Source organism: Scyliorhinus canicula, chromosome 1 (genome assembly GCF_902713615.1).
Source record: "Scyliorhinus canicula chromosome 1, sScyCan1.1, whole genome shotgun sequence".
Lineage (NCBI taxonomy): Eukaryota > Metazoa > Chordata > Chondrichthyes > Carcharhiniformes > Scyliorhinidae > Scyliorhinus > Scyliorhinus canicula.
In genome coordinates, this window is record NC_052146.1 from 73,142,079 (window position 1) to 73,159,718 (window position 17,640).

General features: G+C 46.8%; 1 protein-coding gene across 1 annotated transcript in view; it reads right to left on the minus strand.

Moving 5' to 3' along the window:
- The window catches only part of gcn1 (GCN1 activator of EIF2AK4), a 175,491-nt gene that overhangs the window by 87,152 nt on the left and 70,699 nt on the right, over positions 1–17,640 (minus strand). The window contains exons 17-19 of the mRNA XM_038793220.1: positions 16,094–16,157; positions 15,438–15,597; positions 10,606–10,795 (exon numbers count right to left, since the gene is read on the minus strand). Coding sequence (XP_038649148.1) covers positions 10,606–10,795; positions 15,438–15,597; positions 16,094–16,157 — 414 coding nt within the window. The remainder of the gene's footprint in view (positions 1–10,605; positions 10,796–15,437; positions 15,598–16,093; positions 16,158–17,640) is intronic.

Below are 17,640 nucleotides of genomic sequence, written 5' to 3' on the forward strand. Positions count from 1 at the left end.
TCAAAAGCGAATCCTATATTTGTGGGATGTCATATTTCTCCATTATGATTAAAAATTCTAGATTTTTGGACTTCTGCTTGTGACCATGGAGTGATTGGTCACATAAAGGGTTCACAGTCACAGAAAAGGGCTCTTTTTACCCAGATCCGGGTGGAATTTTGTTGAAAAGGCATAGGTGAATGTTTATCCCTGAAATGGTATGTCTTCTGATCACCGGACCCGGCAGAAAACAGTGAGAGGTTTGGCTGGAAAGCTGAAACAGCCTTGTGCTTCACAGACAGTCTCTTCCAGCATGCAGGCGGCGGAGGGGAAAGCTGTAAGGCCCCAGATACAGGAACTGATAACTTTTATCAAGGAGGAATTCCATAAACAGAGGAAAGAAATGCATGAGGATCATGCAACGGCCATTGCAGAAGCTGTGGCACCCCTTAAGAGTACTTTGGAGCAGATGGAGAGATGCTTGGAGGTGCAGGGGTCACAGATTCAGGAGATTGAAGGAGTGATCTCGCACCACAGCGATCGTGTGGTGGCTCTGGAGGCGGAGGTGGGGCTCCTGGGATACCTTTGTAAAACGCTGAGGGCAAAGGTTGAGGAGCAGGAGAATACCTCGACAAGACAGAACCTGCGAATAGTGGGCCTGTCTGGAGAGGACAAGGTGCGAGTGCCACAAGGTACATCTCGAGGATGCTGCCGGGACTGGTGGCAGAAGGCGTGCGAGATAACGCACCTGAAGTGGTTCGAGCGCATAGGTCTCTGAGGCAAAAGCCTAGAGCCGCCGCAGGCGGTGATCGTGTGACTCCATAAATTTCGTGGAGAAAGAGAAAATTCTATGGTGGGCCAGGGAGAAGCGTAGCTGCGACTGGGAGGGAAATAACGTCCGGATTTATCAGGACATCGGAGCCGAGTTGGCAAAACGGCGGGCAGGTTTCAACAAGGCCAAGGGGTGCTGTACCTGTGCAGATTAGTTTCGGGTGCTCTATCCGGCGAAATTATGGGTGACGTTCGGAGGCCAGGAATATTATTTAGAGACCCCAGAAGCGGCTGAAGACTTCATTAAGGAGCATAAACTGGGGGAGAACTGAGTGGACAATGCTAGGGAACCCGCCTCCTGTTTTATGGGACTGTTTGTGTTCAACATCTGTTTGTTTGCTTTTTGAGAAGGCTACCTGGAGTTCAGGAGAAGTTCTTATTTGGGTGGGGGAGGGTAAGGCCAGCAGGAGGCCTTCATCTTGGAGCTGAGGAATTGGGGGGGGGGTCATTAGGATGTGCCTTTGGGCAGGGGCAGCCGCGCTAGCAGGTTATTCTGGTGAACGGAAGTGAGATGGGGGAGAAGGCCAAGAGGGGTGGCCGGGGGGAGGGGGGAAGGGGGGAAGGGGAAGGGGACGAAGGGGAAGGGGACGAAGGGGAAGGGGACGAAGGGGAAGGGGGAAAGCGGGGGGGGGAGGGGGGAAGGGGAAGTGGGAGGGGACGAAGGGGAAGGGGGAAAGCGGGGGGGGGGGGTTCTGCAACGCGGCAGGGGGTGAGAGATGACATGGTGAAGGGCGAAGGGGTCACCTGGGATGGGCTAGGTACAGAGTGGAATTAAAGGGGCAGGAGTGAAGTGGGGAAGATGACGGATGGTAGAGGGGATTGGAGGCGCAGGCCTCCGGTAAGGTTGGTAATGTGGAACGCCTGGGGACTGAATGGGCCGGTTAAAAGGTCGCGGGTGTTTGCGCACCTCAGGAGCTTGAAAGCGGGTGTGGTCTTTTTGCAGGAGACACACCTCCGTGTGAAGGACCAGGTTAGGATAAGGAAGGGGTGGGACGGGCAGGTTTTTCACTCGGGGTTTGATTTGAAATCAAGGGAGTGGCGATTTTAATGAGCAAAAAAATGCTCATGTGTGAAGGAGGTGAGGGATCCAGGTGGGAGATATGTGATTTTGAGTGGGGTATTGGAAGGGGCACCTTTAGCTGGTAAATGTGTATGCCCCAAATTGGGATGACGTGGGTTTTTATGAGGGGGTTGCTAGCAGCAATCCCGGATTTGGCCACATACCAATTGATCATGGGAGGAGATTTTAACTGTGTCCTGGAGCCGAGGGTGGATAGATCGAGCCCCATGTCAGTGGGTAGGGTACAAATGGCAAGGGAGCTGGGGGGGGTTTATGGAGAGGATGGGTATGGTTGATCCATGGCGCTTTCAGAACCCAGGGGGAAGGGAGTATTCCTTCTTTTCACACGCGTATAAGGTGTATTCGAGGATTGATTACTTTGTGGGTGGAGGGGGCAGAGTACGCGGGGATAGTTATCTTGGACCATGCACCCCACTGGCTGGATATTCGGTTCAGTACAGGACGAGAGCAGAGGCCAGGGTGGAAGTTTGACTTGGGGTTGTTGGCGGATGGATGTTCGTGTGATAAGGTGCGGTTGGTGATTATGTGGAGTTTCATAAGAATGGGGAGGTGTCGGCGGGCATTTTTTGGGACGCACTGAAGGCAGTGGTCCGGGGAGAAATTATCTCATTTACGGTTCGTGCGTATAAGGAAAGGAGGGCGGAACATGACCGTCTAGTGAGCGAGATCGTGGAGGTGGACAGGGAATATTCGAGAGTGCTCACCATGGAGAGATTGGCGAGGAGGAAAATGTTGCAGGGGACATGGGGTGGTTTCTGGACGAGCTGGAATTTCCCCAGGTGGAGGAAGCAAAGAGGCAGGCATTGGAGGAGCTCCTGGTGCTGGATAATATCAGGGGTATGAAGTCGGGGAAGGCCCCTGGGCCGGATGGGTACCCAGCAGAATTCTATAAGGAATTTGTGGCGGACCCAGCACCACATCTGTTGGGGACGTTTAATGAAGTACTGGAGAAGAGGAGGTTGCCGGAGACGATAAAGCAGGCTGTAATCACGCTGATCCCCAAAAAAAGGAAGAATCCGGTGGAATGTGGGTCGTATAGACCCACATCACTATTAAACATGGATGTGAAAGTACTGGCTAAGTTGTTGGCAGGGAGGATGGAGGATTGTGTCCTGGGGGTGGTTGCAGAAGATGAAACAGGCTTCGTGAAGGGCAGGCAGCTTGCGAGTAATATAAGACGGCTGCTAAATGTGGTCATGAAACGTTGAGAGGTGGTGGTGTCCATGGACGCGGAGAAAGCATTTGACCAGGTGGAGTGGCGGTACATGTTCGCAGTTTTGGGAAGGTTTGGGTTCAGGCCGAGATTTGTGGCATGGGTGCGGTTGCTGTATGTGGCGCCAAGAGCGAGGGCGAGGATGAATGATATGGGCTCACAAAGCTTTGACTTACACAGGGGTACGACGCTGCTGTTTGCGCTGGCCAAAGAGCCGTTGGCGATGGCTCTCAGGGGGTCGGCAGAGTGGCAGGGGATAATGAGGGGACAGAGGGAGCATCGTGTGCTGCTCTATGCCGATGACCTATTGTTGTATGTTTCGGATCCGTTGGAGAGTATGGTATTCCCGGTGAATGAGCTGGAACAGCGGGCCAATTTAGGGGGGATGCCATTTACGGTAGCGAGGGATAGGTTTAGGTACTTGGGGATTCAGGTAGCGAGGGAATGGGCGGGGTTCCATAAGTGGAACTTAACAAAGCTGGAGGAAGAGGCCAGGGAAGAACTTAAGAGGTGGAATACATTGCACTTAACGTTGGCGGGGAGGGTCCAAGTGGTGAAAATGAATATTCTGCCGAGGTTCTTGTTTATCTTCAGGCTCTCCCGATCTTTATGCCAAAGGCCCTTTTTCAGAAAGTGGACACAATCATCTCTGACTTTGTATGGGCGGGGAAGGTGCCGAGGGTGGGGAGGACCCTGCTACAGAGGCAGAGGCAGCGGGGGGTTGCGTTGCCAAACTTGCTTCATTATTATTGGGCGGCAAATGTGGACAAGGAGCGGCCGTGGTGGGAAGGAGCAGGGGTAGACTGGGTTAGGGTGGAGGAGGAATCTTGTAAGGGGTCTAGTTTGAGGGCTATGGTGACGGCAGCATTGCCAATGGCTCCGAGTAGTTATTAAGGGAGCCCAGTGGTGCAGTCCACGGTGAAGATATGGAATCAGCTGAGGAGGCATTTTAGGGTGGAATGAAAAATGAAATGAAAATCGCTTATCGTCACAAGTAGGCTTCAAATGAAGTTACTGTGAAAAGCCCCTAGTCGCCACATTCCGGCACCTGTTCGGTGAGGCTGTTACGGGAATTGAACCGTACTGCAGGCCTGCCTTGGTCTGCCTTCAAAGCCAGCGATTTAGCCTGGGGTGGAAGGGATGTCGGTGCTAACGCCGCTGTGTGAGAATCATGGGTTTGAGCCGGAGGGGGATAGATAGCGCATACAGGAGGTGGAGGGCAGTGGGGCTGGTAAAGGTGAGGGATTTGTATTTGGAGGAAGGGTTCGCCAGTCTGGAGGAGCTAAGGGAGAGGGTAGAGCAGCCGAGGGGTAGTGAGTTCAGGTATCTACAGGTTAGAGACTTTGCACGAAAGGTCTGGAAGGGGTTCCCTAGATTGCCGGGATACACCCTGCTGGAGCGACTGCTGCTTCCGGATGTGGAAGGGGAGGGAAGAATTGGGGAAATATACAAGTTGCTGGGGGAGCAGGGAGGCGAGCGGGTGGTGAAGATCAAGGAGAAATGGGAAGCGGAGTTGGCAATGGAGATCAATTGGGGAGTATGGAGTGAGGCACTGTGAAGGGTAAATGGGGCCTCCTCTTGTGCAAGGATGAGCCTGATACAGTTTCAGGTGGTGCACAGGGTGCATATGACTCTGGCGAGAATGAGTGGGTTCTTTCAGGGGGTAGCAGATGAGTGTGTGAGGTGTGGGCGGGGGCCAGCGAATCATGTGCACATGTTTTGGGGTTGTGAAAAATTGGGAAGATTCTGGGCGGGAGTGTTCGCGGTCTTGGCCAGGATGGTGGAGAAGGGAGTGGACCCGGACCCTTTGGTGGCGATATTTGGAATTTCAGAGAAGCCGGAGCTCATGGAGAGGAGGAAGGCCGATGTCTTGGCCTTCGCCTCTCTGATTGCACGGCGACAAATTTTGCTGGAGTGGCGGTCGGCATCGCCACCGGGGGTAGCAGCATGGTTGGTTGACCTGTAGGACTTCCTGCGGTTGGAGAAGATAAAGTTTGAGTTAAGGGGCTCAGCAGGGGAGTTTGAAAAAAAGGTGAGGGATGTTTGTGACTGCGTTTGAGGAGCTGTTCGTCGCAGGGGGGTGGATGATGGGGAGGGGGGGTGAAAAGGGAGAAAAATCAGTACAAACTGTATGGTTGATTGTTGGGAAGAATGTTTCCCGGGGTGTTTATTTGTTGTAGCCTACTTTGATACAAGTTTGAATAAAATACGTTTAAAAAAAAACTTTAGATTTTTAAATTTAAATTCATGAGATTTTAGTTTCTAAATTAATCCCATGTGCAAGTCCCAATCATTTATTTCACTCCAACATTTAATCAAAAGTGAAGGATAATCTTTGCAGTTTAGTTCCTGGTTTGCTGTCTGAGAGAATACTTCAAGACAATTGGCTGCTTACCCTGCTCAATGATTTTGTTGTTGCTGGAATCCTGGAGATCCCCATAACTTGGCTCCAGATTGAAATTAACTTTGGGAAAAGGGAAACTCATGCCACACTAAATCTTTGTGGGCAGAATTCTTGGAACTCTGGAGTCAGTTAGACATGAAATGCTAACACTGTTTCTCTCCCTTCAGAGATGCTGCTGCCAGACTTGCTGAGCTTTTCCAGCATTTTCTGCTTCTATTCCGTTTCCCACATTTTTTCTCCCACTAAAATGCGAAAACGATTGCTGGGATAGGGAAATTTTTAAAAATGATCTGAAAACATTCCAACAGGTTAAGGCTGATTTTATTTCTCATATATCTTTAGGGATGATATGATGTAAATTGCAGGTCAATGGAAGTATAATTGTATTCAGGTAAGTATTCATTGGGGACTCATGTGTTCACATAATATATCAATGGAGCAGGCTTAAAGAGGAGCTCCAATTTGTTGAAAAGCCACAATATAGAATGTGCTCCTGTAAATGAAAGCGAGTAGGTGAATAAAGACTAGGCTCCAAGACCTGGCCATCCAGCTTTTGACATATGGAGGGAGTGTCATCAATGACAGGTGTAGTTCGGAGTTTCTTGCCATAATGGGATTAGGCAGAACTCATTCCGCAGAAAGTGGCTGGTTTTAATCAAATGTAGCCCAGAAAATCTAATTTATACATTTTCATGAGTGGTGGGGTAAAATACTTTGCTTTTCTGATATCAATGCATGTGATTTTGGATTTGTTATGTGACAGTGAAATTTATGGGACAGATAGTGGTCTGGATTCTCCGCCCCACCACATTTCTGCCCCGACCCGCTGGCGGGATTCTCCGTTATGCCGGCTGGTCAATGGGGTTTCCCATTGTGGGACAGCCCCACGCCGTTGGGAAACCCTAGGCGCCGGCAAAACAGAGAATCACGCCGACGGAGATTCATGCCCAGCCTGTGTCTGAACCCAACCAGTGAGAATCCCCAAATGTAACACTTCAGAGCTTATAATCATCCAATCAAAATGCACAAATATACTGCGGATACATGGATTTAAATCAGCAGTTCGCAATAATTTCCTTTATTCGGACTGTAGATAGTCATCAAAAGCTTTTGTGGACCACAACGTATGCAAGCGGCTTTAAACATTACTTTTTACATAGCCTGTGGCTGATGTGAGTCAAACGTATGTATCAATGGATACTAAAAACACAGCTATTTCTAATAGTTTATGATGCATACTCCCAAATACACTGCGGATTACACAAGGATGTTTGTGAAGCAAATGACACTGCGAATAATAATGTAACATCGCCGATACATACAAGGCACATGTAATTGTATTTTGTTCTCCACAGACTGGCCGCAGTACTCTCACGAACCACAGATGGTCCATTGACGACAAGCTGGGAGCCACTGGCTTAGACAGATAGATGGCTGTACAGGCCATTACAAGTCAAACTATTTTGTGGCCTCTGCACTTTTTCCATTCATCGAGTGATAAAGCATTGAATTGCTATGTGACAGCCCTTGTGAAGGTTAAATAAACAAGAAAGTAAAGCTCTCAATGCCATGAGAATTGGTTACCTTTGTAATAATAATAATCTTTATTAGTGTCACAAGTAGGCTTACATTTACACTGCAATTAAGTTACTGTTAAAACGGTTTGTTCCAGGGAACATTGATGGCGGGTTCCTTAGCTGGCACAGGGTAGGTATTAGGAGGTTGGGGGACCTGTTTGTAGATGGGAGGTTTGCGAGCTTGGGTGAGTTAGAGTGGAAGTTTGGGCTCCCCCCGGGGAACATGTTTAGGTACATGCAGGTTAGGGCGTTTACTAGGCGGCAAGTGGAGGGGTTCCCTCTGGTGCCCCCACGTGGGGTACGTGAGAGGGTGCTCTCGGGGGTGTGGGTTGGAGGAGGGAGGATTTCGGACGTGTACCACGTAATGCAGGAGGTAGACGAAGCCTCGGTGAAGGAGCTGAAGGGTAAATGGGAAGAGGAGCTGGGTGAGGAGATTGAGGAGGGGACGTGGGCGGATGCCCTCGAAAGAGTGAATTCCTCCCCTTCTTGTGCGAGGCTTAGCCTCATACAGTTCAAGGTGCTACATAGGGCTCATATGACCGGGACGAGAATGAGCAGGTTCTTCGGGGACGAAGACAGGTGTGCTAGGTGCTCGGGGAGCCCAGCGAACCATGCCCATCTGTTCTGGGCATGCCCAGCGCTGGGGGTATTTTGGAAGGGGGTAGCAAACACGGTGTCGAGGGTGGTAGGATCCAGGGTCAAGCCAGGCTGGGTGCTCACGATATTTGGGGTAGCAGTGGAGCCGGGAGTGCAGGAGGCGAAAGAGGCCGGTGTTCTGGCCTTTGTGTCCCTAGTAGCCCGGCGGAGGATTTTGCTTCAGTGGAAGGATGCGAGGCCCCCAAGCGTGGGGACCTGGATCAATGATATGGCGGGGTTCATTAAATTGGAGAGGGTGAAATTTGCCCTGAGGGGATCAGTACAGGGGTTTTTTAGACGGCGGCAGCCTTTCGTTGACTTCCTGGCAGAACGGTAGGAAAATTGGCCGGCAGCAGCAGCAACCGGGGGGGGGGGGGGGGGGGGGGGGGTTGTTTCGGTGGAGGGGAGGAATGTGTACATGTGTTTGCTGAATATGCCGGGTGCTAACCTATTTCTTCTTTTTGTAATTACTGGAGGGGGGGGGGGGGGGGTTTGGGGGTTTTCCCCCTTTTTTTCCGTTTTTGTTGTTAATACTGTTTTCTTGTTGGTATTTTCTGTTTTTGATACTGTGAAAAGCCCCTAGTCACCCCATTCCGGCACCTGTTCGGGTACACGGAGGGAGAATTCAGAATGTCAAAATTACCTAACAGCACGTATTTCGGGACTTGTGGGAGGAAACCGGAGCACAGGAGGAAACCCATGCAGACACGGAGAACGTGCAAACTGCGCAAAGACAGTGACCCAAGCCGGGAATCGAACCTGGGACCCTGGCACTGTGAAGCAACAGTGCTAACTACTATGCCAGCATGCCGCCCAAGTATAGATCAAGTATTTGCCTGTAACCTTGGCGTGGCTCTAAGTACTGGCAACCAGGTTATCAATATCAAACTTTGACTGGGTGGGGTTATGAAATTTCACTCTCGAACACATTGGATGGCCAAGGAGTACTAAACATGAGTCACCACAACAAGCAGCTTTGGCACAGAAGTGAGGCCAAAACAGCAAATACACTGAATTTTAAATACAATTACTCCTTGGTTTTTCCATTAAGAACACAGTTAGCAGGAGAAAAGAGTTATCGAGGAGATTCAACAGTGAGATACAGAAAAGAGAATGGTTAGGGTCGTAAAAAAAGCGTTTCTATAATTTCTGCCACAGATGACTAGTCTTTCTGTAGTATGACAGGTGTTTGAATCTATTACCGTCAAGGTATTGTTAGGAAGAGACATTTCACCTTCTCCACCCATGGTTTAGAACAGGGCTTTTCAAAGTGTGGATCGCAGGCAGGTCATGGTGCGATCGGTCGCGGCGTTCCCGCGGTGGTTCAGATTACAGGAGTAGCGCCCAACAACCGCTACCGGCATTTTTATTGATAATGGTGGCCATTGTCGCCTTTTAAATAAGAAGGAAATGAGACTGTGTAGTCTTCCAGCCAGAAGCGGCAGCAGTGAGCAGGTCATGCATTATGCATGTATACTTGACATCAAGCGTCCGTTATGTACCTGCTTCTGGCAACAAATCACAAAGGAGAGCTTCTTCCATTTTCTAGTCGCTGGCAAGCAAGACTGTGAAAAATCGTTTCTGACAAGTAAGAGACCTCCAGTGACACAACTAGGCAGTGTACCTATTGGCCACGATCTCACAATTGAATCTGATGGAGAGAGCTGCTCAGCAGAATCCAGGGCAGGACAGAGCAGTGTTAGCTCCAGGGCCTCTGGTTAATAGCCGAGAAAGAAGAAACTTAACTGGGGAACAAAGCAGCATAAAGATGATTTCTAGAGGTATGATATTGTCAATTGTGCTAATACAAATAAAGATGCAAAGTCCATGCGTATAATATGCAGAGAAGCACTGGCAAATGAGAAATTACGTTTCAGATTTTGAAAGAGAAGTGGTGCTTTTGAGCTTGACACCCCAGGGTCAGCTATTAACTTAAAGTTGACTCCAAATGAAAAGACTACACTGCTGTACCTGACCTGTGATAGCACGTCAAAATACCCAGAGGTTGTCAGAATTCTGAAGTAGCATCTCCCAGGAGTATCCAGTGCTGAGTAAAACTATTGCCCTTCATGATGACCTACCTGTGTGAGGTTGGATTTTCCATTCGCACAAAGGTGAAGACAGCACAAAGGAACTGGCTGACCTTGCACCAGATATGCGCATTGCCCTCCCCTCCTGTGAACCTGATTGTGTGAGATTGTGAGGCCCAAGCAGGCTCCCTTCTCGCATTAAAGGTAAGCGAACATGGTGTGGGTCACGAAGGTCGGCTGGCGTGGGTCGCGAAGATTGGCCGGCAGGCAAAAGTGGGCACCGTGAAAAAAGTTTGAAAACACTGATTTAGAAGACTCTAGGTGGCTTAATAAAACAAGATAAAGAATGATCAATTGCTTCCGCTGATCAACAGGACAGGGACAAGGGGGCAAAAATGTAACAAATTACAAAGACAATTAAAAAATTCAAAGGAACATTTAAAATAAATTCTTCGAACGAGTACGGTTAAACTCAGAATTCTCTGCCATGAAGCAGAATCTATAAATTCTCTCGAGGGGGAATCAGTTGTTGGTGAAAAAGAGCATTGTTAGGAGATAGGGATTAGACTGGGTGGCTCTTAGAAAGAATGTTGGCATATATTTATTGGACTAAATTGGAACAAAGAAACAAAGCAGCAATTCTACTGTATGTTAGCTAGTTACTAAACAATTTATGACATTGCTCAAAAACACAGTAATGTACAATTGAGGCAGTAATTTCTTATGCTGTATTTTTCTATATTCGGGAAGACAATGCTGATTGTAACTGTATTTCACTTAATACGCCAATTAGGTTTTAAGCATTAAAGCAAACAACATCTTTTAGAATAAGTGTAATTTAATGCCTCTTTTACCTATGGAAGGGTGATGTGCCACAAACACAATTTTTCGGGCCAATTTCTCAGCCTCGTTGACATCGTTCTCCAATCCTGGGATACTTGTTATTACACACAACGCCTCTAGCAGCACCCGGGGAGGGGTATAGGATTTCCCGGCTTCTGTTAGTTCACCTGACTCGGTCACTAATGCTTCCAGAGGGATCACCTAGTGGAAGGACAATATTGCTTTGATTTATGATTTAATGCGGCAAAATAAGAGGTCAGATCTTCTTTACGAGGAACACGAGATGATCATACAACTGACTACAGACTAATGACAAACTAAATGTAGAGATAATGCTGGTGGTGCTATAGCTACTCACATACTAAGAACTTTACAAGGCTGTCTTCACTGCTCCTTAATATTTTCGTAAAGAGGATAGCCAGTGGATCATAGAATCATAGAAGAACCATTGAATCTCTGCAGTACAGAAGAGGCCACTGGGCTATAGAGTCTGCACCGACCCTCTGAAAGAGCACCATACCGTGGCCCACTCCCCTGTCCAATTGGTGTAACCCCACACGGTCATCTAAGGGCGGAATCAAACCCAGGACCCTGGCGCTGTGAGAGAGCAATGCTAACCACTGTGCCACTCTCAATAAGCATACTCCTGGTGGATCCAAGAGAATACTCCTTCTTATAAAATATTTGTTGTCTAAAGACGCAGATCTAGACATCCTCAGTTTGCAATGTAGAAATGATGACCATACATCAACAAAAATCCACTAAGAAGTACAGTTATGGGGATTTCATATGGTTAAGGAAGGTGTGTTGATGTCAAATATTATATTTCAATTTCACTTAGACTCACTTATGAAACTTTTTTTTTAAAAAAAGGGCAATTTCAACTGCTAAAACAAAGACTGGCTGCCAGAGGTCATCTGACATTTCTGCAACTGTTTCTGAAAGCTTCAAATGTGGATTACAACTAGGAACATAGAAATTAGGAGAAGTAGGCAATTCAGACCCCCCAAGCCTGCTCCACCAATCAGATCATGGCTGATATCTTCCTGGTCTCAAATCCACCTCCCTACCTGTTCCACATATCCCTTTAACCTGTTTTGTGTGAGAAATATATCTGTTTCCTTCTTGAAACCATTTAATCACTCAGACTCCACTGCACTATGGGACAAAGAGCTCCACAAATTCACCACCCTCTGCGAGTAATAGTTCCTCCTCGTCTCAGTTCTAAATCTACCATCTAAATCTTAGATCTAAATCTAAATCGCAATCTATATCTGTGACCCCACGTTCTAGGATAGATATGCCCAGGCAACTCTTCTGGGATTCTACACCTGATTTTTAAAATAAATTTAGAGTACCCAATTATTTTTTCCAATTAAGGGGCAATTTAGCATGGCCAATCTACCTATCCTGCACATCTTTTGGGTGTGGGAGTGAAACCCACGCAGACACGGGGAGAATGTGCAAACTCCTCACGGACAGTGACCCAGAGCCGGGATTCGAACCCGGGTCCTCTGCGCCGTAGGCAGCAATGCTAACCACTGTGCCACCGTGCTGCCCTTCTACACCTGATTTTAAGGATTACTTCAAAGATGGATTGAAACTTAAAAATTGCTGCCAGCATTTGCACAAGTAGTTGCCTTCTACTTCCATGAGTTTGGAGGCGGATATCTACAGCGACAATGGCCATCTTAGAGGTGCTGATCTGCTCTTCCTAGCTCATCAAATGGAAAGAAATGTTTTTATGGAGGCAATGGCGGTGCACGAGGAGGTTCTTGTGACAGAGAGGGCATGTTCTTTAGCGGAAGCCCAACTCTGCACAGCTGAGTCCCTGTTGCATACCCCGTCATCCATCCGGAGAGATTTGGATGATGATGAGGAGCCCTGCTGAGCCTGGTGTCTGGTGAGCTGGTGAAGTTCCCTGATGAGTTTGAGAACACACCATTTCGGTCGTCTCGATCTGGAGGGTGGGCAGCTCAAATTCAATGGAGCACATTTAATAGTGTCTGCCAGACCTACGGTTGGATTAATCATTCAACCTTTGGTTCTGTGTGGTCCTGTTGGGGTTGCCCAAATTGGCTGGGGTGTCTCTCTTCTTCCCCCCCCCCCCCCCCCCCCATCCCTGTGGGAGCCTAGGTTGTTGGCTGCCCGGGCTTGATTGAGTTGGCAGGTTGGAAGTAATGAGGTTCATGTTCGGTTCGTTGGAATCCTTGGAAGATCCTAAACAGTCTCACCATTTTAGACCCTGCTTTATCCTGAAGTCTACTTCGTACGAGCGCCAGTGAAGTGGTCTTTATCCTGATGACTATCTTGCTGCTCAGTTGTTATCCTGGACTTTACTACCTGATAATAATGATGCTGTCTGTTAATGTTGCCACTTTACCTGGTTGCAAGGAAGTTAATATTTCAGTGGTGATGTCTTGCACAGTTAGTTAGCCTGAGTTAACAAGGTTTTATCATGTTAAGCTGAATATCCTTGCGGGGGAGGAGAGAGGTGGAGGAAGGGAAAAGAGGATGAGCAGAGCTGGAGCAGGGCGAGGGCTGGAGGGTATGGATAGTATTGGGGTTTGTTAGACTCTCTTTAAGGAGGAATCAATTGTTTCTCCCGATTCGGGTCTCCCTCTTTGACTGTTCTATTGTTGTCAGAGCTTGAGTGAGCCCAGTCTAAATATCATTTCATTTTGGTGGCAAGTGGTGTGACTGGGGGGGGGGGGGGGGGGGTCGTCCCTCTCAGGACAGTTTCCTTAGGTTCCATGTCTTGTACGAAGCTTAAACTCTGGAGGGGTGTCATGGTAGTCTGTGGGGCCAGGCCACTTCTTCGATCTTTTTATTTTCTTGTGGCGGTGTTGGCTAGGTCAGGTCCAGGGCACGGTCAGTATCCTGTTGCTTCTTAGGCAGGGCATTCCCTTGAGGGTGCCATGGGAGGTTGGTCCAGTGTGGTTGGCCCACATCTGGAGAGGTGAGGAATTGCGGTAGGTCTGAAGGTAATGCCCGATGTTTATCCTTAGTTATTTGCTCTTAGGAGTTGGATGAGGCCAACATGGCGGTTGATTGGCCAGTTCTCATTTCAACAAAAGGACAAAAAGATACGGCTTTTATGTCGGCTTTTTGGATGGTATCGATTGTTGGAAGAGCTTCCATGGTTCCAGCGGTGGGGTCGGGCAGGGCAGCCTCCCTCCCAGGGCACTCCCCAGTTTGGGGGCCGCTCTGACAGCCCTCCCATTCTAAAGTGGGTTTAAAATTTAATTATCTAGGCCATAACACAACAGCCAAGGTCTATCCTGACAGGAGATAACCAATTACCTTCTGTGGAATACAAAATCATTATGGAACAAGGTCACATGATCAGGACTGCATTGGAGCAAACTGGAGAAGGAACATCTAAAGGCGGCAAAAAGGGTGCTTGCATCTCTCTAGCTTCCAACTGAGCTAGACCCTGTGTTTTGGTTATAGCAGCCTGTGGGCAGCAGACAAGGAAATTCCAGAGTCGCATTTCCAGGAGCAAAAACAAGGAATACAGCTTTTATGAAGTGCCTCAGCCATGAACAACAACGTGAAGGACTTACAGTCAGTAAACTCTCAATTTACTTGCCTTCTCTTGTTGAACCGTAATATTCCAAAAGTTAACCTCCTTTACTTTGCAGCTTATATTTTTGCACGTTTGTGCGGTGTTGCAACAGTCACGAAGTGTATTTGCTATTTTTAATGGCTTTGCCTGGGTAGGTTTTTAGTACAATAAAAACAAATCCTTTCACTTGTTTACAACTCAAGAAAGCCTGCCTGACTGACCTTTTTGTAATCAACACACAAATAGCTACATACACGGAATTGGAGACTCATACTCATATTTGAGGGGGAAAAAACCCTGTTACGATCAATCAAGGAGTAGGACAAAAGAGGGAGGTTCCTTGCACCTCCTCTTCTGGTCATAGCAATGTGTAATTTAGCATCAAGTCCCAGCATCATCAAAACTGAGAAATGGGATGAGTCACCACCTCACATCATGGGGAAGTAATGTCCAAGGTCAACTACGGCTTTGCCCTCGAATCATGACATTTGCATGTTATTTGTGTGAAACGTGACTGTACTCAGCAGATTTTAAACGTGTTTGTTTGAATCTACACTTACGTTCTTTCAGAATGAGTGTCCAGCTCCATCTTTTATCTTGCAACGAATAGAGTCACAAATCTATTGACATACAAAATACCTAAAAACCCTGGGATGAGATGGCTATGCTATGGGAAAAGGTTGAACAGTTTGGACCTATATTCACTGGAGTTAAGAAGAATGAGAGCGATCTTACTGAAAAATATAAATCCTGAGGAGGCTTGAAAGGGTGGATGCTGAAATGATGTATCTTGTTGTCAGAGAGATTAGAATTAGCGATCACTGTTTAAAAATAAGGGGTTTCCTATTCAAGACAGAGATGAGGAGAGATTTATTTTTCTGGGTTGAGAGTCTGAGGAACTGTCTTCCTTAGAGAACGGTGGAGGCCAGACCATTGAATAGTTTTAAGGCTGAGTTAGGTAGAAAGTTCATTGACAAGGCAGTTCAAGGGTATGGGGGTAGGAAGAAAAGAGGAGCCAAGGCCTCAATCAAATCGGCTTGATCTTATTATAAGGCTGATCAAGCTCAAGGGGCCGAATGGCCTATACTCCTTCCTCATTCATGTGTTAAGACGTTCTCAAAGGGATCACTGTATCTCGCTTGGTTATCCTAAATTAATATGTAGGATTAATAAAGTGGTATTTTTTGATTTTCTACCAATATTTTGAAATGGTTGAAATAAGCGCACGCCAATTTAGCCATGTAAATTGCTTACTCACTAATAGAAACTACAGACCTTGTGAGTGTTCAGAATGCTTTGGAGCTCCTCCAGTAGCCCATATGCTAGTTTAACACCACCTAGAGATGAGAGCAACTTCCTGACTGTCTGCTGAGCCTGTTTCCGAACTCGCCACGTTTTATTCAGCAGCACAACCACCAGGGCTTTGTGGTACATCCTGTAAATAGCAAAGATCACATAATTTTCAGTGAAAGGATGTGTAACCCAGCATGGTGACATGCTCAAAACTGATCTTGGTAACAACTATGACACAAGGTTACTATGCAAATTGACACGTTGATACCAACGGTCCGCAGTAACCATAAAATTAATCTCAAGGACTATTTCTTGAAATTAAAGTGGAGTTACAAAACAATTCAGTACTATGAAGATTGAAAATGTATCTTTTGGGGTCGTCAACAGATCACTGCAAGGGCTTAAGTCCACCCCCGCCATGAGACACTTGAAGTAGCTTCAGAGTCCACTGAAGGGGATAAGATTTCTTTTGCCATTCTATTCAAGTCGGAACACCCCTAACATTTGGCTCAAAAAAAGTCTCGAAGTTCTGACCATCTGAATAGAAAGGCTCATTAACTATCCTGCTACGAACATGCAGCTGGTCCTTTTGGTGATCACAGAAAAATGCAACATGTGAAAGTAAAACTAATACATACTGGCCCTTGATTTCTGGAAGGTCCAAAAGCAGTCGTTCAGTGAGCTGCAATACTGTGCAAAGAGCTGCGGAGCAAAGAAAAATAATACAGAAAAAAAGTAGAATCAGCTATACAGGTGCTAATATTTTTTTCTCCCGCTCCCCTCACCAAATTTTACAGACACAAAGCCAAGAGATGAGAAAACCCATTTCAGAAAATCCCTACAGTGTAGAAGGAGGCCATTTGGCCCATTGAGTCTGCATCGACCCTCAGAAAGAGCATCCTACACAGGTTCCATCCCCCACCCTATCCGTACAATCCCACGTAGGGGCAATTCAGCATGGCCAGCCCACCTAACCTGTACATCTTTGAACAGTGGAAGGAAACCGAAGCACCCGGTGGAAACCCACGCAGACACAGGGAAATCGTGCAAACTCCACACAGGCAGTCACCCGAGGTCAGAATCAAACCCAGTTCTCTGGCACTGTGTCACCGTGCTGCCAAATAATTTATTCCAAATCACCAAAAGTCTCACCTCTGGCACATTTATCAACTCATCTGGCTTCTTTTACCCTGTTTAGAAGTCATCTAAATATTCATCACTGAATAAAGCGATTCTAAATTTACAACTCATGAATTTTAATTTGTACTTGGGGGCCTACGGGATAATATAAATTGCTATGTTACTTAAAATAATAAAAATAAATACATAATCTTTATTGTCACAAGTCGGCGGCACTGCATTGTTACACTGCAATGAAGTTACTGTGAAAAGCCTCTAGTCGCCATATTCTGGCGCCTGTTTGGGTACACGGAGGATTCAGAATTTTCAGCTGGTACGGGAATTGAACCCGCGCAGCTGGCCTTGGTCTGCACCACAAACCAGCTGCCTAGCCTACTGAGCTAAACCAGCTCCGCCATTTACACCAACTTACACCATTAAATAAAGTTCATCTCATGCTTTTTGAGGTATTCTTTCTTCAACATCCATGTTGGAAAATCAAAGGCTACAAAGTTTAAAATTGAAATCTCTTTTTATAGCTCATCCTCATATTCTTAGAATCAGCCTTCTTCCTCTTTTTTCTCTCCTTTTCATTGCAAGTATTTTTTGACTTAATCAAAAACTCAGCAGTCTTTTTAAGCACAACCATATAAAAGCATTGTAAAGATTTAGCAAGAATATCTGTAGCCTTAGATTCCACTTCTCTGGCCATACATCCAACACTCCACTATCTTTTCAAATGGGCTTGTCACATGCCTATCTACCATGACTGCCAGATGCCTTTCTAAGTGCCCCTATGTTCATTCAATCATGTGCACTTGCATCCACGTATTTTCAAACTATCAAGAATACTTTACATCAGTGTTAGATTCCACATGAACTGCATCTCACAACTGCATAGGTTCTTCTGTAAATCTATTTTGCATCCTTCGTCTCGCCTGCTCTCAGTGATTGGGAGATCAGCAATCATTTTACAACTAGTTTCACAACACAGGTCATTATAAAGCCTAAAGAAATGCCCATGGTGAGTCCCACATGATACCTGCTCTAATTTTGTTATTATATC